Raw genomic sequence first — 23,662 nt, 5'->3', positions numbered from 1 at the left:
TTCTTGATTGTAAAAATGTTATTAAATATTAGTTTGACTCAATATATTGAGAGCGGTGATTTTTTTAAATATGAATGTATTCGAAAAATTAATTCATGTTTAAAAAATTACTACTCTAAATATATTTGGTCAAATTGATGTTTGATAGTATTTTTACCATAGAGAAAACTAGATGAACATATAGGAACTGATTTCATGTCATTTCGAGATCTCTATGTTCATCAGCCGTTTTAGCCGAAACCGGCTGATAGACTTAGAGACCTTAAAATAATATGAAATTAGTTCATATTTGTTCTTCTAATTCTCCTAATTGTAAAAATACTATCAAACATTAATTTGACCAAATATATTAAAAGTAGTGATTTTTTAAATATGAATATATTTAAAAAATTAATTCGTGTTCAAAAAATCACTACTCTCAATATATTGAGTCAAATTGATGTTTGAGAGAACTGATGTAATCATAAGAACTAGAAAACTCATAGGATATTATTTCACTTCATTCCAAGCTCTTTAGATCCATCAACTGATTTTGGCCAAATGAACCTATATTGATTTTATTTAGATTCATTCGGTCATAGTTTCAAAAAAAAATATTGTTCTCAATATATTATGTCAAGTTGATATTTGATAGTATTTTTATAATTAGGAGAACTAGACAAATACATAGAAATTGGTGTCATGTAATTTCAATGTCTCTAGGTCCATCAGTCGATTTCGGTCAAAATCGGCTGATGGACCTAGAGACCTTGAAATGACATAAAATCAGTTTCTATATGTTCGTCTAGTTCTCCTAATTGTAAAATTACTATCAAATATCAATTTGATGAAATATATTGAAAGTAGTGATTTTTTTGACACGAATGTATTCAAAAATTAATTTATGTTCAAAAAATCACTGCTCTCACTATATCAGGTCAAATTGATGTTTGATAGTATTTTTATAATCAGGAGAACTAAACGAACATATAGAAATTGATTTCATATTATTCCAAGGTTTCTAAGTCTATCAATCGATTTTGGTCGAAATCGACTGATGAATTTTTCAAATAGAATGAAATTAATTCAACTAACTTATTTTTTCAGTCGAATTGATTTGAGGATGAGAATAAAATGAAAAGTGAGTATATGATTTAGTAATTTTAAAATTATGATACGTGATTTGAATATTTTGAAAACGTATGTATTGAGTTCGGTAAAAAAGCTATTAAATCTTTATCTCCTCTTAGTTAATATCAGATTCATCTAATCAGTACACTATCTTCTCCACTGATAGGATCAATTGATATTAATAGATATTAGGCTACAAAACATAAATGAAAGTTATATTAACGGAATCGAATAGTTTCACTCAATTAAATTTCTTACGAATCTGGACGAGGCTTTCGATGAAATATACGTGAAGTCGGCTTTTAATCTGCCGATATTTTTTGGGAGGCATAATTATGAAACGTTGGACTTTTAAACTGTTCGTGTCATAAGTATTTTTCAATTTAATGTAATGATGGATAGAAACTTTTATAGCATCAAATCTATTATCTCAAATTCGGTATTAACTATTTTAATATTTTATTTATTTATTATTAATATTATTATGTTCTACCGTCTTCCACTCTTCCACTGTCCTTTTTCACTTGACGCTTCGGCTACATTACAACGGTCAGATAGCACTTTCGTCGAGATCTCCCCTCGCCCACGCCCTTTTGTTTGTTCCAATCCCTCAATTTGTTGCTCACTCTCCCTTTCTACTATCGTCTCGCATCGCAATCAATGGGGAACGCATCGTCCTCCATCCCGCTTCTTCTTCTTCTTAATCTGCTGCTGCTTTGGTGTGGACGGTGCAGTGCTCTGCAGCAGGCGGCCGTGTCGAAGGCCGTAGTGGCGACGGGAGGCGAGCTGTGGTGCGTGGCGAAGAACAACGCGGAGGATGCGGCGTTGCAGTCGGCGATCGACTGGGCGTGCGGCCCCGGCCGGGCCGACTGCCGCCCTATCCAGCAGGGCGGCGCCTGCTTCGACCCCGACGACATCCAGTCGCACGCCTCCTACTCCTTCAACGACTACTACCTCCGCAACGGCCTCTCTGCCTCCGCTTGCAACTTCTCTGGCACCGCCGCCCTCACCTCCCTTAATCCCAGTGCGCTTCTTTTTAACTATTCCCCGCCTCGATCCTTTCGATTTCCGCCTGTTTGTTCAAGTTGTCAGTTCTAATAATCGATTCTTGTTCTTTTGTTGATCTCGACGACAGGCCATGGTAGCTGCGTCTTCCCATCAAGGTTAGCACTCGTCTGCTTCAGATTTGCAATACTTATATCGACAATGAGAGAAAAGGGAAAGTTGTGCACACAAGTTTCAACGAACACCTTGTGTGCACATGATACAAGCTAAACTTGTCCTTTACCAAATTTAAAATACCGTAAATTTGCGATTTTTTCAGCTCATCTTCAACAAATGGAAGCTTCTCCGGGTCGGCGTCATCAACCCTGGGGCCAGCGGCGTATGACATGAGCGGAGCTCCTCGTCTGCTGCTGAAGACATTGAGCTTGTGGTCGACATGCTCGCTGGTGGGGATGTTGTTGGTTTCAGCTACAACTAATAGCAATTTTCCATCATCTTGATTGTGGAAGCGAATGTAGGCTCACAATAATTACATCGATAGTTTAGCCTTGAGCATATAGGCTCTGGTCCATTCCATTATCTATGTTGGTTAAGATCATTTAGATTCGAAGATGGTAACTTCCTATTCATTGTTGATTAGCCATCCTTTTGTCACTCATCAAGATCTCTACCGAGTATTAGCCATCCTATTCATGCATCGACGTCGTATCCAAGATGAGTGTTGCTCTAAAAGCATGTACTCAATTTGCAGACGATCCTCAGTCCATGTATTGATCCAATCCTGCAAAGAGTGGAATTGAGAGACCGAAACATCCAAACAAACTGCCCAACAGATTGAAGGGAACTACTGTCTTTCTCCAACGACTCACAAGCCAATTGAGTGTTGGATGCATCTGGCAAGACAGCAACTCCAGAAAAACTGAATAGCAGCTACTTCTCTATCCATTCTATTCACAGCAGGGATTCATTTCAGAATCCTGAACTTGACCTGAAACCCGCAACCCGTAGCCCCTGATCATCAACCTTATTCATTTCTTCACTACTTAATCTTTGCCATTGAATACCAATTTATTCCAAGTCGTCCAAATGGCTCATAGCCATCCTGGAGCCACAATATTCATTACCAGACTCTTCCCTTGATTCAATCCAAAAAAGCTCCAGATCCACCACTACACCCATGGCATTGCTGATATCCGAACTGAATCCTGTTAGAATGCTTAAACAGATGATCCCTTGATTCACATGATTTACTGCAAAAACACATCTCGGATCTTACATCATCATTCCTTTCTAGATTAACAGGTCCTTAGTATCGACTCTATTGATCAGAAGACTAAACCAAGTGGCAATTTTGACCTTTCGGATTATAAATTAATTTTATAATTTAACTCTTTTCATAAAATACGAGGACTATGAGAAATTCTAAATATAATTTACACCATAATAATTCTATATAAAATCTTTTTTAAAATTACGTTGTTTTTGCCAAGTTCTAATTGGGGGCACGCTAATCACCATCGACCTGCGGGATGAGGCGTCTTAGAACAGCTGTGAGGATGATTCGGTACTTGCCCATTTCTGCTTCTCCTCCACCCTGCCCAAGACAAAGCTCCCTTCCCAAACTCGCCATGTATCCACGTGGCCGTCGCCTCCATATACTCGCTCAGCAGCTCCGCCACTACCGCCCCTCTGGTCCCGACGAATCCGTGCTCGATGACCGCGACAAAGTCTCCTCCACCGCCGTCCTCCCGGTTTCCTCCGCCTCTGACGATATCCGGCGCTCTACTCCCTCCTCCGCGCGGGCTGCCGTCCTCGTTTGCATCTTCGAGGGAGACTGCGGCGACCTGCGCGTCATCCTCACCAAGCGCTCCTCCAACCTCTCCACCCACTCCGGTCTCTTTAGTCTCCCCGATCCTTCAATTTGAATCGGTCAATTTTATTTCTTTCGTCGAAAAAAGGTGTGATTTTTTGTGCCAATTTTGGCTTTCGTTTCAGGAGAGGTGTCGCTTCCGGGAGGGAAGGCAGAGGAGCGTGACGCCGACGACCGGGAGACGGCGTTGAGGGAGGCCAAAGAAGAGATCGGTCTCGATCCCTCCATCGTCACCGTCGTCACAAATCTTAAACCCTTCTTGTCTAAGGTACAAGCGATCAACATCGATCTGGATCGAATCAACTTCCCTCCCCACAAATCCCCTAATTTACGACCGACATTTCCAGCATCTCCTGCGAGTTACCCCTATAATCGGAATCTTACCTGATAAGCAATCATTCGTACCTCTATTAAACGCCTCCGAGGTGGATGAAATGTTCGATGCGCCACTAGAGATGTTCTTGAAGGTACTGCACTTATTTCATAGGCATCGATCAGAATTGAAATTGAGTCGAACCATTGTTGAGCGTTCCAAGCCATGGTAATTGCAGGAGGAGAATCATAGATCGGAGGAACTGGAATGGGAAGGGGGCAAATCTTTGTTCCATTTCTTTGATTACATGACAGGGAAGAAGACGTATCTGATATGGGGAATGACTGCTAACATCCTAATTCGAGCCGCATCGATTGTGTACAAGAGACCGCCGGCCTTCTCCGAATATTTGCCGAAGCTGTAAATCCCCTGCTGCTTCCATCGAGATCATTTTGTTCCGGAAGATAATAATTTGAAGAAGAATCTGTAAGCAAACCATTTTCCCGTTCAAGTATCTTATTGAATACTTTTGAAGATTTGAATCAGAGCATGGAAAGGATGCTGGAATTAGCTTGTAAATGAAGATATGGTGTATCTGAAGATTCTTAATTAAAGTATTTCAAATTTAGTGACTATATCATCAAAATGAAATGTTCGAAGGCAGAACCCATTTAACAAGACCATCTATAAAGGTATAAAGTCCTATGTGTTTTTTTAAGAAAAAAAAATGAACTGACATAAATCCAGCTAAATATTATGATATCACAAACACACATCCAATCAACAAAGAACAATCTCCTGTGTGAGCCAGGTGATACACTTAGATGTCTACCATTAAGCAAGAAATGTGTTAACCAAACTAGTTTCTTGACCAAGTTCTCACTCTGAAATTCTTAATTCTAAAAGCAAATAACTAAGAGACACCCTGTAAAATCAACAGATGAATATCTTTAGCAACAACTGTCCCAACTACTTGAGCCCGGGGTGCTTTGTCATGAACTCAATATTGGGCAGATCCTTGCGTTATTCAGTTGGAAAACGACTTCAAAGGATCGTTCGGGTCGATGCTAGAAAAGAGTGGTAGATCAGCAGGGAGGGTCCCGATGCTCAGCCCTCCATCTCTAAGCTTCTTGACAACCTCCTCATACAACACTTTGTTGCCGTAAGGAGTAAAATGCAAGCCATCACTGAAATTAAAGAAATTTAAAATGAGTGTTCTAACCAGAAGCATTGTGAAAATAGAGGAACTATAGGCCATGTCAGAGATGGTATACGCCTCAAGTGAGTAAAATTAATGTTACCTTAAGCAAGACTTCTCCCAGTTTGGGCATCCCTGCATAATTGACCAAATATCTATGACGGGGAGGCCTAACTCTTCAGCGACAGCTTTACACCCCTTTGCATAAGCACCAGCAGACTCATTGGTTCTCTCAGGAAGCCCAGAACTGTCTCCAGTGTCCCTGACCAATGATTTGTTAAGTTTAGCATCACTGTTCTGCCTTCATATCAAAAAGCCTCTATTGACTTGAAACAAACCAGTCCTAGTCTTTACATGACAGTACAAACCAGAGGTATGTCAAAATGAGGTTAAAATCTTTCTTGATCTTTACTTTTCCATCATTTGAGCTTCCAGATAAAATCACTTAAGAAAGAATTCAATTAAAGATTACTAATAATGAAGCTATATTCTTGTACTTTATCTAATATTTTATACTGTATGGATGTCATGAAACTTATGCAAACATGCCTTATTCATTTAGCTTCTAAAGTGATGCGAACATAAGAGCAATTCAATAAAGCAATTTTATTTTTTTTATTATTTTTATCGAGTTTAGTATTTAAGGTATTTTTGTTAATTTTTGTTTTTATATTTTGAGATTTTGAGTCCATTTAGGATATTTTAAATTTTTTTAGTATGTTTTGAATTTTTCCTTTCTATCAATATTTCTTTCCTTTCTTTGTGTCTTAGGATTTGGAGTTTATATAAACAATTGTATGGGTTGATATAAGGAAGTTTTTGATTAATGCTATTTTTAGCCAAGTAGATAGTAGCAAGTTTGAGCTATTGGCGAACGGATGGTAGGGTTTGTGGAACAGGTTAGAAAGGATGGTGGTGAGGTTTGAAAATCAAAATAGAAGAATCTGGTCCAACACTATTACTCGACAAACTTAGATGTCGAAACGAGTGATGAAGAGGAGTATGCTTATGAAGACAAAAAAGTTATTTATAAAGAAAATGTGGATGGCAAAATCAAAATAGTCGGTGATCCAATTTATGACGAAGAAGAGACCGAGTCAACTAATGATCCAGTTTATGACGATAATGAAGTGGATGAGGATGTCTTGGAAGAGGAGGATAATGGATTAATAGCCGTGGTACATAAGTTTGGAGAAGGTAATTGGGTAAACATTCTCAGGACAAATTCAAAGCTTGACTGAACAATATCCCAGTTATCTTAGAGATGATCCACCATCAGGAAGCATGATGCCAATTTGCTTGCTGTTTCCAGCAATAAGTTGGCGAGCTCAATGCAATCTGAAAGGATACCAGCACAAAGGGTAATTTCCTTAGTTCCTGATATTCCCAAAGATGGAGCACAATCAATTGGTAGGATAAGTTCTTCACCATTCACAGGTTTAGTACCTGAAGCATTGTTTGTCTCAAGTCTATCATTTAATCCACATAAACCACCTTCTGCTCCAGAAGCACCTCAGGCAATAGATTCAAAATTTTCTAATAAATATGGGGCAGCCTCTTGCAAAAAGCAAGGTAAGATTATGTACAATGGATCCTTCCCCGGGACCCCGCACGACGGGAGCTTTGTGCACCGAACTATTTTTTTTTTTTTTTTTTTAATATGGGACAGTCTCAAAAAATTCTACAACGCCTTTTGCTAAAAAGTCTTCAGAAGCTAGAAGGCGCATTGTTACACCTTCCACTGTTGCCCCTTTATCCGGAGCTGCAAAATCTATAAAAGTTGTGCCTATCTAACGTACTGTACCTTCTTCATGTAACTCAATTAAATCATCTGCTGTTACTAGCACAGCAGGCATGATGTCCAAGAGCATGCCGATAGTTGCCGCAACTGCACCACCTTTGGCAAAACCAGTTTCATCTTCATGTAATACCAAACCTGGAGGACAAGTGCAAGGTCGCTCCGTGGAGCTGGTAAACAAGTCGCAAAAGTCGAGATCAGACACAATTTCACATGAGATGGTGGAGAAATGTTTGAATGACGCGAAGATAGAAAATAGCAGTGTCCACGATGTCATGCTCGCTAACGGATCGACGAGGATTCCCAAAGTCTAGCATCTGCCGATAGATTTTACCGATTTAGTACCAAATGAACTTCCTCCTGCGCTACCACATGATACTATTCTAAATTTGAAGGCGAATTTTCTCTACCATGGGGAGAAGAGCAATTCAAGAAAGTAATTTTAATCTTTTTATTATTTTTATGGAGTTTGGTATTTAGGGTATTTTTGTTAATTTTTGTTTTTTTATATTTTTTTGATTTTGAGTCTATTTAGGACATTTTGAATTTTTTTAATTTGTTTAGAGTTTTCCTTTATGTCAATATTTCTTTGTGTCTTATAGTTTAGAGTATATATAAACAATTGTATAAGTTGATGTAAATAAATTTTTGATTAATGATATTTTTAGCCGACGTCTCTTTCTTGAAATGACGAGTTTTCCTTTTTCCTTGTATTCTTGCGCGAATTAACAGGGATTAGAAGGTTGCTTCCGGTATTCATGCATGAATCAACGGATTCAATAGTCGCTTCCGGTATTCGTGCGCAAATCAACAGATTTGATAGTTATCCGCTACATCATGAAGTTTATTATCTTTTATTTGACACAGGTTAAAAACATCGATAGTGGCTAGGGGAAAATTGTTGCTCAAAATCAAATATAAAGGAGTGGCTAGTGAAGAACTTCCTTCAAATTATTAGGAAGGGTTTTTTGATGAGGTCTTCATTTGTGGATCTTGCAAGAAGTTTAAGATGAAAGGATGCCCTAGTTGGAAGCTCCTCCAATGCTTAAATTCACAGATTCAAAATATAAGTGTAGATTGAATTGAGAGATTTTAAAGAGTCTTATCTGTTAATAAAATCATAGTTCACTTAACATGCATTGGTGTTGGATTCTGTAATGTGGAGCTAAATGAGTGGAACTCCTAAATCCCATCCCTTTTACCTCTTGTAACATGCCCTTGTAATACCCTCTTAAGAATGGACTAACAACACAAAGTGAGAGGATAATTATAATACCATGTAATGATGACAACCAGAATGGACCACCCACAAGTTTGAGCCAGTGAATTACTCTTGAAATTTTTGAAGATATTTAACAAATCTTTTAATATATATATATATATTTCACAAAGGACCAATATTTAGTCAAAATCTCAAAGAAGGAAATGATTCCCTTGCTCCTAAGTCCTAGGGCAAGAATAAGAATGGACTAACAACACAAAGTGAGAGGATAATTATAATACCATGTAATGATGACAACCAGAATGGACCCCACCCACAAGTTTGAGCCAGTAAATTACTCTTGAAATCTTTAAAGAATATTTAACAAATCTATATATATAAATATTTCACAAAGGACCAATATTTAGTCAAAATCTCAAAGAAGGAAACGATTCCCTTGCTCCTAAGTCCTAAGGGCAAGGTTGAGCTTTTTGTGGCAGAAGCCAGGAGTTTGATAGGGTCCCAATGGAGATGTCTCCACCCTTGTTAGCGGTATATGATTATGTTGAGGGCAAATTTATTACTGCTCTCTATGATCACGTGAAAAGAAGTTCCATGAAAGAACGTACCTACTTTGTCTGAGACCATATATTCTTTGCATGTGGATGATCTATGGTATGGCTCAATTGATGACACCTGATGCCATTTGGCAGATTTTTCATTACTTCCCTAAGGCACGTCGCACTTCTTTGTATGAAAGTAGTCTTCAACCCATAGTTTAAAAAACAAGATGAACCACTGCTCAGAAGATAAATTTCAGTGTAATTTTCTTCTACATGAATTTCAGTGTAATTTTCTTCTACATGGTTTCTGCAATCAGGCATGTTGAATTTATTTTAAACAAAAGTGGGTTACGTGATCAAAGAATTTTGGGAAGGGTTCTTTATATGTATAGATAGAGTTAGTCTTTGTTGCTTGGAAATATTGGCTTCGAACAAATGGAAATTTCTTGTTCTTTGAATAATTTTCAAATCGAAATACCTCACTTCCAACTTCCTGATTATATTCACTACTAAATCTGTGCATTTACTTTCTTAATTCTATCTATCATGAAAAATTAAGCAAAAGAACTGCTACCAAGCTAACCCATAAAAAGGCCTAGCTGAAGTTAACTAAAACAGCTAAAATAGCCACTAAGATAATTTTGACGACACTGGGAAATGCAAGTTACTTACTGGAGACGCCCCTCTTCATCAATTGGGGGTGGTGTGATAAGAATTATTCCAGTTCTTGGCCATCTCTCCTGTTTGAAAATGGACCAAACAACATAAGAAGGTTTAGCATGGATGAACGCTGTCAATCTTCAGTCAAATGAAGTAGAGTTACCAGAAAAGATTGTAAAATTTCAAATTTGCATAAAAAGCAGACATTTTGGATTCTCTATAATACTGAGAACAAGAGTGGTAGAAAAGACATTTATTCTAATCTGATCCCATTTATTCTACATTTTACTGGTTCAGTGATTGCAAATGTTCCATTAGCTGTTCTAGATATGCCTTGATCCATTTCCTCCCTTTGCATTTGGAGGACTTTCAACTTAGAAACCTTGATCTCCTTGGGTTCCTTGTTCTTTGGTTTCTCATCTAATATTAGAGAAGATATAAAGGGATCTATAAACAAACCCTTACATATTTTCCTTGCACACAGTGCATGGATGCAAGTATCCATGAGTATAAGTTGGCTTCACAAGACAACCCCATAAAGAAATAATAGCTAATTAGCTTAGTTTGAATACAAGGCTGAATTCATAGATAGTTTCTAAGTCTATAAATGTGAAAGCAAAAGTACAACAAAAGAGGCCTCTAATTCCACCACAACTTCTCTCAAAACTAAATAGTTAAAAGTGAAAATTAGCGCTCCCTAAAAATGAAAAGCATGCTCCGGAAGAAAACTTCTTTTCTAGTAATCTTTTGGTCTCCAATAGCCTCAATTCAAATACACACCCACAACATCTAGATTCTGAATGCACCAGAAATAATAAACTCGTAGCCCCGGCAATCCCCATGCACAGCCCTAGCCATCACCTTGTAACAAACATGTTGAAAACCATCCGAAAACTCTAAACTGAGGACTTATTTGACATCTGAATCACAATTGAACCTTTTGAATCCGATATGTTATCCAAAAATGTAGATCCGCTACATTAACGACTCCCCTAGTTTCAGCCTCACGGATATGGAAGGAGGTACATGCAGGTACATAGGCGTCATGGGCGTCAGTTCCTCAGAATCAACCTCTTGACCATTACGCCAGAGATGTCATGTGCCCACTATCTGTGATACGCCCTGGGGGCGATATGTTATCCAACCTACTAAGAGATGATATTTCCTTTAAAGAGATTGGCTTGCTAGCTATTTTCTAACTTTATTCTTTTTATTTTAATTTTTCTGATAAAAAAGAACTCCATTTCGTTTTATCCATGGAAAGAATGAGAAAGAGCAAGTATTTGGCACTGACCATATGTGAAACAATACCATTTACGAATTTGTCAATGATGATACCTTGAGGAACCCGCAGAGCGCTCGTAGGTTGCTCTGGTACTCCAGAAGCGGCACGTGTTGGAAGCCGCTGCGTCGGTCAGGAAGCGACGCATCGTTGGCTCCAAAGAAGACGGTGACCGCTGCCGGCGGGGCAGAGCCATCGGGGCACACACCCTCCATTGCCCGCTCCACCACCTTGAGCGCCCATCGCGTGTTGTAGCCGCTGTACCCTCGCAGCAACACGTCCGCCTAATTCACCGTCGGAAGCCACCAATCGAACCATCAATCAGTCAAAGTAGGCAAAACGATCAAACCATGAGCGATGAGAGAAACGATTGAAAGAAAAAGATCGAAACAAGATGCCTGCATTGCTCACCCAACGGGCGAAGTGGTGGGCAAGGGCGGCGCCCCAGCCACCCTCTCCGAAGGACCCCTCAGTGATGGAATCCCCAAACAGCACAATCTTTGGACGCATCTTGTACCCTCGCTGGCTGGTTCTGGATCTGCTCGAGAGACGACGAAAGGATCACAGCACTCCTCAAGTACAAAAAGTTTCTCAAATTGAAATTTGATCTGGAATACGGGATAATATAATATTAAAATTAAAAATAATAGTAAAAAAAATCCTGAAGGAGTAAAAGGACATACATCATTAAATAAAGAAATTTGACGATAAAATTATAAATTTGTTAAAGGGAAAATGAACGAAAAATGAACGGAATTATATATTTATAAAAATGATTTTTTTTAAAAAAAAATTGTATTCAAGAAAAAGACTTAAAAAAAAATGAATAAAGATAAAAATTAAAAATAATAGAAAAGAGATATTTAAAGAATAACTTAACTATGTTCTCTTACTTACTAAATAACATATATTAAAGAGGAATATAATAAAATATTAATGATAATAAAAAAATAGAAAAGAGATAAAAAAATATTTTTTTATTAATTTTTTAATAAATATTTAGAAAATTTAACTTAAATAATTTAAATATATCAAATAAATATAACAAATTTAAATTTTTATCACAGCACTCCTCAAGTACAAAAAGTTTCTCAAATTGAAATTTGATCTGGAATATGGGATAATATAATATTAAAATTAAAAATAATAGTAAAAAAAGTCCTCAATGGGTAAAAGGACATACATCATTAAATAAAGAAATTTGACGATGAAATTATAAATTTGTTAAAGGGAAAATGAACGAAAAATGAATGGAATTATATATTTATAAAAATGATTTTTTTTAAAAAAAAAAATTGTATTCAAGAAAAAGACTTAAAAAATAATGAATAAAGATAAAAATTAAAAATAATAGAAAAGAGATATTTAAAGAATAACTTAACTATGTTCTCTTAGTTACTAAATAACATATATTAAAGAGGAATATAATAAAATATTAATGATAATAAAAAAATAGAAAAGAGATGAAAAATATTTTTTTATTAATTTTTTAATAAATATTTAGAAATTTTAACTTAGATAATTTAAATATATCAAATAAATATAACAAATTTAAATTTTTATCACAGCACTCCTCAAGTACAAAAAGTTTCTCAAATTGAAATTTGATCTGGAATACGGGATAATATAATATTAAAATTAAAAATAATAGTAAAAAAAGTCCTCAATGAGTAAAAGGACATACATCATTAAATAAAGAAATTTGACGATGAAATTATAAATTTGTTAAAGGGAAAATGAACGAAAAATGAATGGAATTATATATTTATAAAAATGATTTTTTTAAAAAAAATTGTATTCAAGAAAAAGACTTTAAAAAATGAATAAAGATAAAAATTAAAAATAATAGAAAAGAGATATTTAAAGAATAACTTAACTATGTTCTCTTACTTACTAAATAACATATATTAAAGAGGAATATAATAAAATATTAATGATAATAAAAAAATGGAAAAGAGATGAAAAATATTTTTTAATTAATTTTTTAATAAATATTTAGAAAATTTAATTTAGATAATTTAAATATATCAAATAAATATTACAAATTTAAATTTTTATCTTAAAATTTAAATTTTAAAAGTAAAACAAGTTCTAAATGGGATGAAAAATAGAAAATAATTAGACCGGATGATATTACAATAGAGATATGAAAATATCTTTAAAAATAAGATATTAAATGACTTAAAAAATTATTCAATCTGGTATTGAAAACTAAAAAAATATCTTATTAATGAAGAGTAAGTATTCTAGTTCTTTTATATCAGAATAAAAGAGACATATAAACTTATGTAAACTATAAGAGTACTAAATTAATGAGTTATAGCATTGAACTTTAGAAGAGAGTAATAAATAAAGATTAAGAAGACTACGATTACTGAAAATCAATTTGGATTTATATCTGGAAGGTCGACAATAAAAGTTATGCATCTTCTCAGATAACTAATTGAAAACTATTGGAATCAGAAGCAACACTTACACATGACATTTGTAACATATAAAAAGCTTATGATAGACTCTCAAGAAAAATTATATAGAGTCTAGAAAATGGAGGTGTTAGCAAAGCGTATATTGAACTAATTAAGGATATGTATGAGAATGTAGTGACAAGAGTGGAGATTTCAGATGAATTAAATGAAGTGCTTCTCATAAAGATATGGTTACATTAAAGATCCACTCTAAATTTCTTTCTTTTAGAATGAACACACTAAACTTATTCAAGATACAATACTATAATGTATGTTGTTTGCAGATGATATTATTTTAATAGATGAGACACATGAAGTAGTAAATGTTAAATTTGAATCAAGGCGAGAAAACAAGAAGTGAAGAGTTTTAAACTTAATAGAGTAAAGACATAATAAATGAAATTTAAATTTAATAATATTAGACATAATAAGATAATTACTAAGATATGAGATAACAAGTTTTAAGAGCATCCATATCGGCTTCTCCAAAACGTATAATTTAGGGTAAAATTTTTTTTTATTAAATTTGGATATCCACTTTTCATTATATCATATATTAACTTTCCTTTTTTTTCCTCTCCTCATCTATAATGTTTAGGTAATGAAATTCATTCCTTAAATTTAAAGAAGTACTATTCATAAATGTTAAATTTAGGGAATGAATAGGGTAACTGATGCAGAAAAAAATTTATCTACCCTATCCAAAATTTAGGATAAAATCTTTAGATAGGGTAACTAATATGGATGCTTTAAGTATTTATGATCATTATTTAAAAGGATGAAAGAATTGAGAAAGATATCTTACATCGAATATAATTAGAATGATTGAAATGGAAAAAAAGCGTCAAGTGTTCTTTGTGATCATAAAATACCTCTAAGATCTAAAAGAAAATTTTATAAAATGGTGATTTAACCTATTATGTTATATAAAGCTAAATATGAGGTTATTACTCAAATACATGGAAAAAAAGTTGCATAGATGAAGATGTTAAAGTGGATATACGGACATGATAGGATGAACATGATAGAAAATGAAAATATTAGATAAAAAAGTTAGAGTTGTACCTATTATATGAAATTTTCGAAAGACACATTTAAGATAGTATGATTATGTACTTTGATAGTCAATAAATGCTCTAATTAGATAATATGAAACTATGATAAATATACATATCAAATAAATAAAATAGATTAAAAAAAACTTAGTAAATAAAATTTATTAAAATATAAATGATAATATAATACAGAACAATTCTAATCACATATAACTTTACTATGCTCTATCAAATCTAGTGAGATATAATGGTCATGTGTTTATTGACTGATTGAATCGATATTAGAGAGAATCTAATAGGTAATGTCACAATGTACAATAGGTTCTTGTTTTTTTTTTCCAAAGGGTCCAAATCTAGTCATAAATAAGAGAAGTCCATGTACAATATCTTCTCACTTATTAGTTTACTCTACTCTATTATTCTCTAGCTGATTTAGTGGAGGCTAAACAGAAATTCTTAACAATTACATGGTACTTAAGGTTTAGGGTTTGATATGCTACAATTATTTTTTTCTGGAGGGTCCAAATCTAGTCATAAATAAGAGAAGTCTATGTATAATATCTTCTCACTCATTAGTTTACTCTACTCTAGTCCAGATGCAATGTGCAAAAATGTGCAATACTATTTGATGCGGTGATAAGGAGGGGCCCACCTTGCGAGTATAGTTGCCACAATAGAGGTCAAAATCAAGATGGTCAACGTTCGGGTATCATATGGTCGGGCGAATGATAAGTGTATTGGCCGATCTGGTGATCAGGTCCCCGACTGGGAGGAGAAGGTGTCCGATCCGACCCTACCTTTAACTCGGGGGGATGCATCGAACAACCGACACTTAAGGAGGTGTTGGAGGCCAGGAGGATACAGTATCTTGGTCAAGCAGCTAGCCTGCTCAGTCCGACAACAGGATTCAGCAGTCGCAGCAGAGTTACGGTCGAGTGGACGTAGTACGGACACAGCGAAACTCTGGTCGAGCGACTATTCCGCTCGGCATAGCAGCAGACCCCCTGTGTTATCCATCGACATCCTTTTGGGAGTTAGTGTCACTGACACCAGGCATGGTCAACCAGAAGATTGTTCGACGGAACCTTCCACTGTCACATCAGAGATATGCTCGGCTTGTTAAAGTATTGTGTCAGGGATACTTTACTAAAGAGTCTTTTCAGGAGAAACTTTGGGAAGCATGTCCACCTTGGGAGGCGTGCACGTGCACTATAGGAGCTCTATATAAAGGGGGGTACAAACATCGACGAAGGTACGTGATATACTATTTATGCTATAGTCTTCGTTCTTGTTGCTCCGCTTTCTACTTCATCGCTGGTGACTGACTTGAGCGTCGGAGGGCCAACACCGAGGACCCCTTCCATGGCTCAACACTGACATCATCTGTTTTGTAGGGCGGAGCAGAGTCTACAAGCGGTTAACGGAACGCTCACATCCCCAGCTTTCCATCTCATCGACTTTTGGATAGGATCATATTGGCGTCGTCTGTGGGAATTCAACTTGCATCCGAATCGAGAAGATGGAGGATGAATCACTACCGTGATGCTCACCAAGGAGGAGCTCAACATGCTCATGCAACCCCAAGTGGCGAAGATGGTGGAGCAACAACAATAACAGGTGTTAGTCGATCGACAAGCACTGCAGCCTGCGATGTTAGTAGCTGGGAGGCGAATGGGGCAAGAAGACTGAGGGAGCAAGTCTGTAACACCCACTAAGCTTTTAAGATAAATATGAGAATGATGAATTTACCTTAGAAAAATATTAGTAGAATGTTGAACCAAAAAGAAATAAAAAGAAATAAAATAGGGAGTTATCAAGGATTGAACCTTGAACCTCTCATGATGTAAATGATAGGATTAATGGGTAATAACCAGTTGGGATAGGAATAATATATTGATAGCAAAGGAGGGAAACTCATGATAAGGGTGAGAGTAAAAGCTAGCCAAAAGAAAACAAGAAAGGAACAAGAGAAAGGCAACTTGCCTTCCTTCTTTTCTTTCCCTCTTCTTCATTCTTTGCCGTGACTTAAAGAGGAGAATTAAGGGGATTCATTCCCCCTTGTTTCATCATGAATGATGAGAACAAATAAATAAATAAATAAAAAATGAAAAAAAGGGCTAAGGGAGAAGGAAAGCAAAAACCGATTTTGCTACCTCTTCCCCCTTAACATAAAAGAGAGTATGTAAAGAGGAGATTTTATTTTTCTCTCATTTCTCTCATTCTCTCCTCTCCCTCACCGAGAACCTCAGTCCCCTCTCCTCCATCTTCGGCCCAAGCCAAGGTTTTCTCCTAAGAAAGCCTAAGATACAAGGAGGACTTAGCAAGGAATCAAGGGAAAGGAACTAGAAGAAGAGGCTACTTCTTCCATCACCACACCTTAGATCCACAAGAGAAAAGGAAGTAAGCTTCCCCTCACCTGTGGTACAAGGCGTTTTATGTGCTTTTCGGATTTTATGAGGATTAGAAAACCTAGAATAGAATTTAAGAAAAATTCGGCCAAAGAAGAGTTTTCAAATCTAGGAAGGTTTAAACAAGTCCTCATTTCATGATATTTTTTCTATGCTATGTAGGAAGGTTTTCCTTCATGTTTTTATACCTATATGATGCTTGGTCAGAGGATTACCTAACCCTAGATTTTCGGCCAAAAATATTTTAAAGAGGTTAGGGAAATCATTGTTTAACCAAACTAGTACAAGATTCCCTCCATGAATTACTAAGGGTCTTTTGTTGGTTTTTCTTGCTTGAAAGTTACTTGGAACCAAAAGAAATCCACTCATATGTTTCGGCCAAGAAAGGAGCTTAGGGTTAGGAAGACCTTTAAATTTAAGTAACCATGTTTATATGATAGAATATAGAGTTCTCTTAAAGAATTGCATGTTGAATATTGCTAGAAATTCATGAACTCTTCATTAAGATTTTCGGCCATGATAAGATGGATAGCTTAGAAAAGCTTAAACAAAATTTTAACATGCTCAAGACCTCTGTGATATTAAGATATGAAAGTTGTTTAATGCTCTCATGCTTAATTAGGGTATAGAGAATTTAGTTACATGATATATGACATGTAAGATCACAAGGGTCCTAGCTTGTTTATGAACCAAATTTGTATATGATGTTCTTAGTAATTTTTGCCATGAAACTTACTTAGGTTTTCCATACTTTAGGCCACTTAAAACCTAGTTTAGAGATTGGTAGGTTTCGGCCATGAGGAAAAATAAAAGAAAAAGGAAAGAAACCTAGGAAGCCTAAGACACAATTCACATGTATGTTTATTATGCTTGTCTTTATACATGCTATGAAACTTGTATGACTTCCTATGCTTTTAAGCTATTTGAAGCAAAGTTAAACACTGATGAGTATCGGGCAAGTAGGGTTTAAATGACCTAGAGGCCTTAGAATTGAAACCAATTGTGTTAAAAATGCTTCTTATGGAAATATGATAATATGCTGATTGAGTCACATGCTTGTATAATTTTTCCATGACCTAAATGGACCATTGTATGTTTCGGCCATGAAGGGATAGATGCCCTAGAAACCCTAGAACAAAAATTAAATATGCTCATGTCACTCTACATGAAATATGATAAGTAGAAAGTCAAAGTTCTCATGCTATATGTTGTTTAATGACCTAAATGAGGCTAGGGTAAGTTTCGGCCATACCCATTGTATGATGCCTTATTATGAATTTATACATGATGTTAGTTCAAGTTCACATGCTTGTATGCTTGCTTTTAGCCCTAATGAATACTTGTTAAATTTCGGCCATGACATATGTTAAGGGCTTGAAGAACTTAGGAACTAGCTCAAATATGCTTACTATGTTACTTGGGAAAAAAATGCTATAAATATGGTTTAAGGTTTCCATGCTTTCATGACATTTGGGACCTTGTTTCACACCTAATAGGATTCAGCCACATGAAGTTTAGGCACTTGGAGAACTTAGAAACCAAGTTAATCATGCTTATAATGCTTCCTATGAAATTGATGTGATGATAATTTAGGTTCCACATGCTTGGAGGTTGTTTTTACCTAAATTGAGATCTAAGGGGGGTTTGGCCATGATAAGAACCCAAGGGATTAGGAAGCTTAGAACCCAAGCTAACTATGTTACCATGTTTCTTATGATAGTATAATCATATGATACACCCTTATGCTTAAACATGTATGCTTGTGATTTATACTTTCCATGATATGATATGTGCTTAGAAATATGCATGCTTGGATGATATGCTATGTGCTTAAAATATGCATGCTTTCATGATATGCTATGTGGATAGAAATATGCATGCTTTCATGATATGCTATGTGGATAGAAATATGCATGCTTTGATGATATGCTATGTGCTTAAAATATGCATGCTTTCATGATATGCTATGTGGATAGAAATATGCATGCTTTGATGATATGCTATGTGCTTAAAATATGTATGCTTTCATGATATGCTATGTGGATAGAAATATGCATGCTTTGATGATATGCTATGTGCTTAAAATATGCATGCTTTCATGATATGCTAGGTGGATAGAAATATGCATGCTTGGATGATATGCTATGTGCTTAAAATATGCATGCTTTCATGATATGCTATGTGGATAGAAATATGCATGCTTTGATGATATGCTATGTGCCTAAAATATGCATGCTCTCATGATATGCTATGTGGTGAAAATATGCATGCTTTTATGACATGATGTATGCCTAAGTGATGCATACTTTTTATGACATGATGTATGCCTAAGTGATGCATACTTTTTATAACATGATGTATGCCTAAGTGATGCATACTATTTATGATATGATGTATACCTAAGTGATGCATACTTTTATGACATAACGTATGCCTAAGTGATGCATACTTCTATGATATGCTATGTGACTAAATGATGCATTTTTATACATGCTACTTTACTTTGTAAGGCTTGTACCAAGGGTGGGCTCCTAATCAGGCCCTAGGCCTTTGGCTGTGTGATCCAGGCTAGTAAAAACAAAGGGATGGGCTCCTTAGTACGCCCCTAGGTCTATGGCTGTGTGATCCGGACCTAGTTCCTAGTATGATTCAAGACTTGCTACCTTGGATATACTTAGGAAGCGCGCATATCTACGTGATTTATCTATGTGTGGTACAAGCCGGGGCCTTGATTATGTTGATATTATGTTCAAGTATATATGTAAGAAGAAATGATTTTAAAGATCATGAGACATACACATGTTTTTCGGATACATGTTTTCAAAATCATATTGCATATACCTTATGATCATGTTGTGATGATGCTATGATTTATGATATGCCATGATTAGATACGATTATGTTATGTTTCATGCTATGCTTTAAGAGCTTGATATGTCATGCCACCTCATGATGATACTATGATATGCCATGATTAGATATGATTATGTTATGTTTCATGCTATGCTTTAAGAGATGATATGCCATGACTAGTTATGATTTTGTTATGTTGCATGATATGCTTAAAGAGTATGATATGTTATGCCATGACTAGTTGAGATCATGTTATGTTGAGACATTCTTTGATCATGTGATGATTTTCGGTTTTAGTGAGTAGGAAAGGAACTTACTGAGCCATGAGTGCTCATAGCTTACTTTCCTTGTACCACAGATAAAGGAAAAAGTTGGATGAGCTAAAGGAGCAGCAGGAGAGGCAAGGAGATGTGTGTGGCAGTGGCTAGGCAACCAAATAAGAACCTGCTTTAAAAACTTTTAAAGAACTATGCTTTGGTATCATGAATTGTAGTACCGTATGTGTGACTTGATGTTATGTTTCTACTAATTTTGATATCATGTTATTGATGCCATGATAGTGTAGTTCAGATTTGATGAAAAGAAAAACAAAAGAAAAGTTTTTATTAAACTAAGAAAATTATTTTAAGTCTTCCGCTGTTTTAAAAAGAAAAATTTGTACATGGAGTATCGTAGCCCCGTCCCTTAGGGTTAGCAGGGAGGGCGGGCGTTACAAAGTCTCCGTATGGGGGCAGAATAGGAGGCCGACCGGTACACAAGGGGGAGCGTCGCCCGCGCCGATCCCCTTCCACCGTGCCTTGTTCCAATTCCCCTCCTAAATAGCCCAGGCGAACCAAGAATGGGGAGCATCTTCGGATGACGCGCTCGTTTGGGACGCATGAAAAGGCAAGGCGCCCAAAAGCGATGCTTCACCCGAACGGATTAATCGACAGTTCTCTGAGGAGATCTTGCAAGACCCTCTGCCAGACACTATACCCCGCTGGTGATCGGTGAATACAACAGATCGACCGATCCAGATGATCATTTGGATACGTTCGCGTCGACCGAACCCTCGGCGGAGACCAAACGCCGACCATCGAACAACCACCAGCCGCCCAAAGGGCCAAGGGCAGAAGGAGTGCGACCACACTAGGAGGCCAGGACATATGTCGTGCAACATGTGGCATCCAGTTGACAGAATACGCCAAAAGGCAAGATATGGACGCCAATATTCTGCTCTTTTCACCCGTCGGTGACACACAACACGCGTGATTGCCGCGGTCTGACACCAATAATCAGCCGACCGGCTCCAAGAGGATACTGCCGCCAATCTCCATCTCCTGATCAGCGACATAGACCTCGATCTACCGGATGGCGAGAGGACGAAAGAAGGGCGCCCGAGCGACACCATCAGCATCAGTGGAGGGATAACACTGACCCCTCCCACGTTCCAGTTGAGCAGAACAGATCCTCCGCTCGGGAAGAAGAAAACAGAGGCAATGCCTCCCGAGGAGAAATAGGCATGATCGCTGAGGGACCGACCGACGGTGACTCCAACAGAGCGAGAAAATCGAATGCTCGACGATTGGAAATCCACACTGTGGGATGCAGCAGGGAGAAGGTCGAAGGGCCTGAGATCAACTTTAGCCCCAGAGATTTGGAGGGAGTGGAGATCCCTCACGACGACACGCTGATCATCCGATCGGTAATTGCTAATTATACTATTCACCGAACTTTCGTTGATACAGGAAATTTGATGAACATCATCTTCAAGAAGACGTTCAATCAATTGCAAATAGATTGAAGCGAGTTGTTGGCTATGACAACCCTGCTCTACGATTTCACGGACAACGAAGTACTGCCGCCCAGATAGGCCCGGCTGGCCATCTCGCTCGGGGAAGAGCCATTAAGGAGAACCAGGACCACAAACTTCATAGTAGTGGATGCTCCATTGGCCTACAACGTCATATTGCACTACAACAAAAATGTTAAAAGACAACACCCCTACGACAACGGTTTTAAGAGAAAGCGTTGCATATTTGCTCAAAGACAACGGTTTTTGCCAAAACCGTTGTCTTTGAACACCCCATTAAATATAAAAGACAACGGTTTTATGAAAACTGTTGTCATTGAGTGACTTTTTTTAAAAATGACAACACTTTTTACAACGGTTTTATAAACCGTTGTCTTTATCCGCGTTTTTAGGGGTTACAACAATAGTTTTGATAAAACCGTTGTATTTGACTTTGGTCTTTTTTTTCCACTCGCACGCAGTTTTTGCTTTCCCTCTCTCTGAATATCTTTTCGGCGCCGTCTCTTCCCCTTCACGTTCAACCCTAGCCATTTTTCTTTCCCTCTCCTCATACAATCTCTTCACGTCGTCCTGTCAACCAACCGTCCGCCTCTGTTGGATCTTCCTCCACGACGATGTCCTCTTTTTTTCCCCATTCTGCTATTTTGTTAGACTTGACTTGTTTCTGTTGTGTTTGAACTTTTGTTCCTAAATTTTTTCTGATCCAACTCAGAGGCTTGAAGAATTCGAGCGCTAGCAAAAGATGGAAATCTTGACCGCTTGATGGCATTAATCCGGCAGTCATCGAGAGCTTTCCTAGCCACCACATCCACAGCATGTCGGTCGGCCACCAGGTTCATCCTGGCGTGTACACAACGAAAAGACTTCCAAGGAATCAGTTAATCAACAAAGCATCCCGGTGTGGCTTATAATACAAGACACATCTCGGAGAGAAATTGTGGCGATCGTACTTTTTGTTGGTTGGTTCCGCTCAACGCTCCACTCTCTCACGATTCACAGCAGTGTGCAGTCGTCTTGTTAGGGTTTTCTGCTTCTGGATCTGGTGCCCACGCTCCTCTCGTACTCCCGATTACGCTGTGCTTCTCCCATTATTAGGTGAAGCTTCCGTCTTTGGACAATGTGTTGTAGATCTTGGGTTTTGTGTTTTTTTTTATTTGGGGCGTGGAACAAGGATTTGGCCTGAGTTAGATGCATGGTGCATTTTCGCTCTGGATGCTATAGCTTGAGCTGTCTGTTTAAGCGTTTGGAGTTTGATTTGTTTTGCCGTGAGAGAAATATTAGACTGTGTTATCACTGGATTTGAGAATTCCTGCCACTGAATCTCGTTTCTCGGTGTACATCTTTCGTGCTCGGCCTTGAATTTTTTGTGCTTTAGATCGTTGATTTTGATCTGGGAAGTTTAGTGGATCTGGTTGGAAGATTGACATTTGTTATTTGTTTCATGAACTATATTGTTTTTGCAACTCTAGGACGACGACTTAGTCAATTTGGGTACAATTTTGATTTTGTGTTTCCTTCTTTTGTATTTTAACCCTGCAATTGCTGCTATGTATTTTCCTGCAAGATTTGCATGTAAGAAGTGAATTAATTTTCAAATGTTTTAGTTGTCATTTTTCAACTTCTTTTGTAGTTTGTTAAGAATGAAGATGCGGAAGTACCGTGAAAAATCTTCATTTGCAGATTTATTGCCTGATAGTGTTTAGCCTTAGTTTCTTATACATTATAGAAATCTTAACAAGTTTATTGTTTCTCGGAATTAGTTTTTGTTATATCAAGTTGAATAAAAGGAATGAACTACAGCACTATATAAGTCTTTCCGTTGTGAACTTCAACTGATTCCTTGGAAGTCTTATGAACTGAGATGTTGTTTTAATATTATAGTGAATGCTTTGTATACACTATTATTTCAATATTAATTTTGGCATGCTTGTAGTTACCTGGTTATTTCAAAAAGCTTAGGAAGGGAACACAGATAAAAATGTCTAATTACATTCCTATTTATGATTTTATTATACATTTCTACAAGCGGTAAAGGCTGATATAGTCCTTTGATTTGGGTATGGAGATCAGTTAATCAGCACTACAAGAA

At 36.9% G+C, this 23,662-nt stretch overlaps 3 protein-coding genes across 4 annotated transcripts; 2 read left to right on the top strand and 1 right to left on the bottom strand.

Moving 5' to 3' along the window:
• Positions 1 to 1,664: 1,664 nt before the first annotated feature.
• Positions 1,665 to 2,744, top strand: LOC122020496 (PLASMODESMATA CALLOSE-BINDING PROTEIN 5-like). The gene is made up of 3 exons (XM_042578454.1): positions 1,665 to 2,134; positions 2,246 to 2,273; positions 2,435 to 2,744. Exons 1-3 carry the CDS (start codon positions 1,771 to 1,773, stop codon positions 2,613 to 2,615), a joined length of 573 nt encoding a protein of 190 aa, XP_042434388.1. The 5' UTR covers positions 1,665 to 1,770; the 3' UTR covers positions 2,616 to 2,744.
• An 858-nt stretch (positions 2,745 to 3,602) lies between these two features.
• Positions 3,603 to 4,933, top strand: LOC122020473 (nudix hydrolase 15, mitochondrial-like). The gene is made up of 4 exons (XM_042578421.1): positions 3,603 to 4,008; positions 4,111 to 4,253; positions 4,333 to 4,452; positions 4,537 to 4,933. The coding sequence occupies exons 1-4, from the start codon at positions 3,645 to 3,647 to the stop codon at positions 4,720 to 4,722; spliced, it is 813 nt and encodes a 270-aa protein (XP_042434355.1). The 5' UTR covers positions 3,603 to 3,644; the 3' UTR covers positions 4,723 to 4,933.
• A 98-nt stretch (positions 4,934 to 5,031) lies between these two features.
• LOC122020483 (GDSL esterase/lipase At5g45920-like) lies at positions 5,032 to 11,582 on the bottom strand. Of its 2 annotated transcripts, none has more exons than XM_042578433.1 (5): positions 11,412 to 11,582; positions 11,057 to 11,284; positions 9,731 to 9,798; positions 5,600 to 5,758; positions 5,032 to 5,485 (listed from the first exon to the last, which is right to left on the bottom strand). In XM_042578433.1, exons 1-5 carry the CDS (start codon positions 11,508 to 11,510, stop codon positions 5,326 to 5,328), a joined length of 714 nt encoding a protein of 237 aa, XP_042434367.1. In that variant the 5' UTR covers positions 11,511 to 11,582; the 3' UTR covers positions 5,032 to 5,325. The 2 variants fall into 2 exon arrangements, with proteins under 2 accessions (XP_042434367.1, XP_042434376.1); XM_042578442.1 differs by having other exon boundaries at positions 11,399 to 11,508.
• Positions 11,583 to 23,662: the final 12,080 nt, after the last annotated feature.

The sequence above is a fragment of the Zingiber officinale genome, chromosome 1A (assembly GCF_018446385.1).
Source record: "Zingiber officinale cultivar Zhangliang chromosome 1A, Zo_v1.1, whole genome shotgun sequence".
In the NCBI taxonomy this organism is placed as follows: Eukaryota; Viridiplantae; Streptophyta; class Magnoliopsida; order Zingiberales; family Zingiberaceae; genus Zingiber; species Zingiber officinale.
The sequence above is the reverse complement of the archived record's forward strand: the minus strand, read 5'-3'. Positions and strand labels throughout refer to the sequence as shown.

Excerpts from the sequence above, each read along its gene's own strand:
- LOC122020496 (XM_042578454.1), top strand. The coding sequence starts at position 1,771 with ATGGGGAACGCATCGTCCTCCATCCCGCTTCTTCTTCTTCTTAATCTG. Across the intron at positions 2,135-2,245 it reads CCTCACCTCCCTTAATCCCA|GCCATGGTAGCTGCGTCTTC; the intron begins GTGCGCTTCTTT and ends TCTCGACGACAG. Across the intron at positions 2,274-2,434 it reads AGCTGCGTCTTCCCATCAAG|CTCATCTTCAACAAATGGAA; the intron begins GTTAGCACTCGT and ends CGATTTTTTCAG.
- LOC122020473 (XM_042578421.1), top strand. The coding sequence starts at position 3,645 with ATGAGGCGTCTTAGAACAGCTGTGAGGATGATTCGGTACTTGCCCATT. Across the intron at positions 4,009-4,110 it reads CAACCTCTCCACCCACTCCG|GAGAGGTGTCGCTTCCGGGA; the intron begins GTCTCTTTAGTC and ends CTTTCGTTTCAG. Across the intron at positions 4,254-4,332 it reads TTAAACCCTTCTTGTCTAAG|CATCTCCTGCGAGTTACCCC; the intron begins GTACAAGCGATC and ends CGACATTTCCAG.
- LOC122020483 (XM_042578433.1), bottom strand. The coding sequence starts at position 11,510 with ATGCGTCCAAAGATTGTGCTGTTTGGGGATTCCATCACTGAGGGGTCC. Across the intron at positions 9,799-11,056 it reads CGCTCTGCGGGTTCCTCAAG|GAGAGATGGCCAAGAACTGG; the intron begins GTATCATCATTG and ends ATTTTCAAACAG. Across the intron at positions 5,486-5,599 it reads TGGGAGAAGTCTTGCTTAAG|TGATGGCTTGCATTTTACTC; the intron begins GTAACATTAATT and ends CTTTAATTTCAG.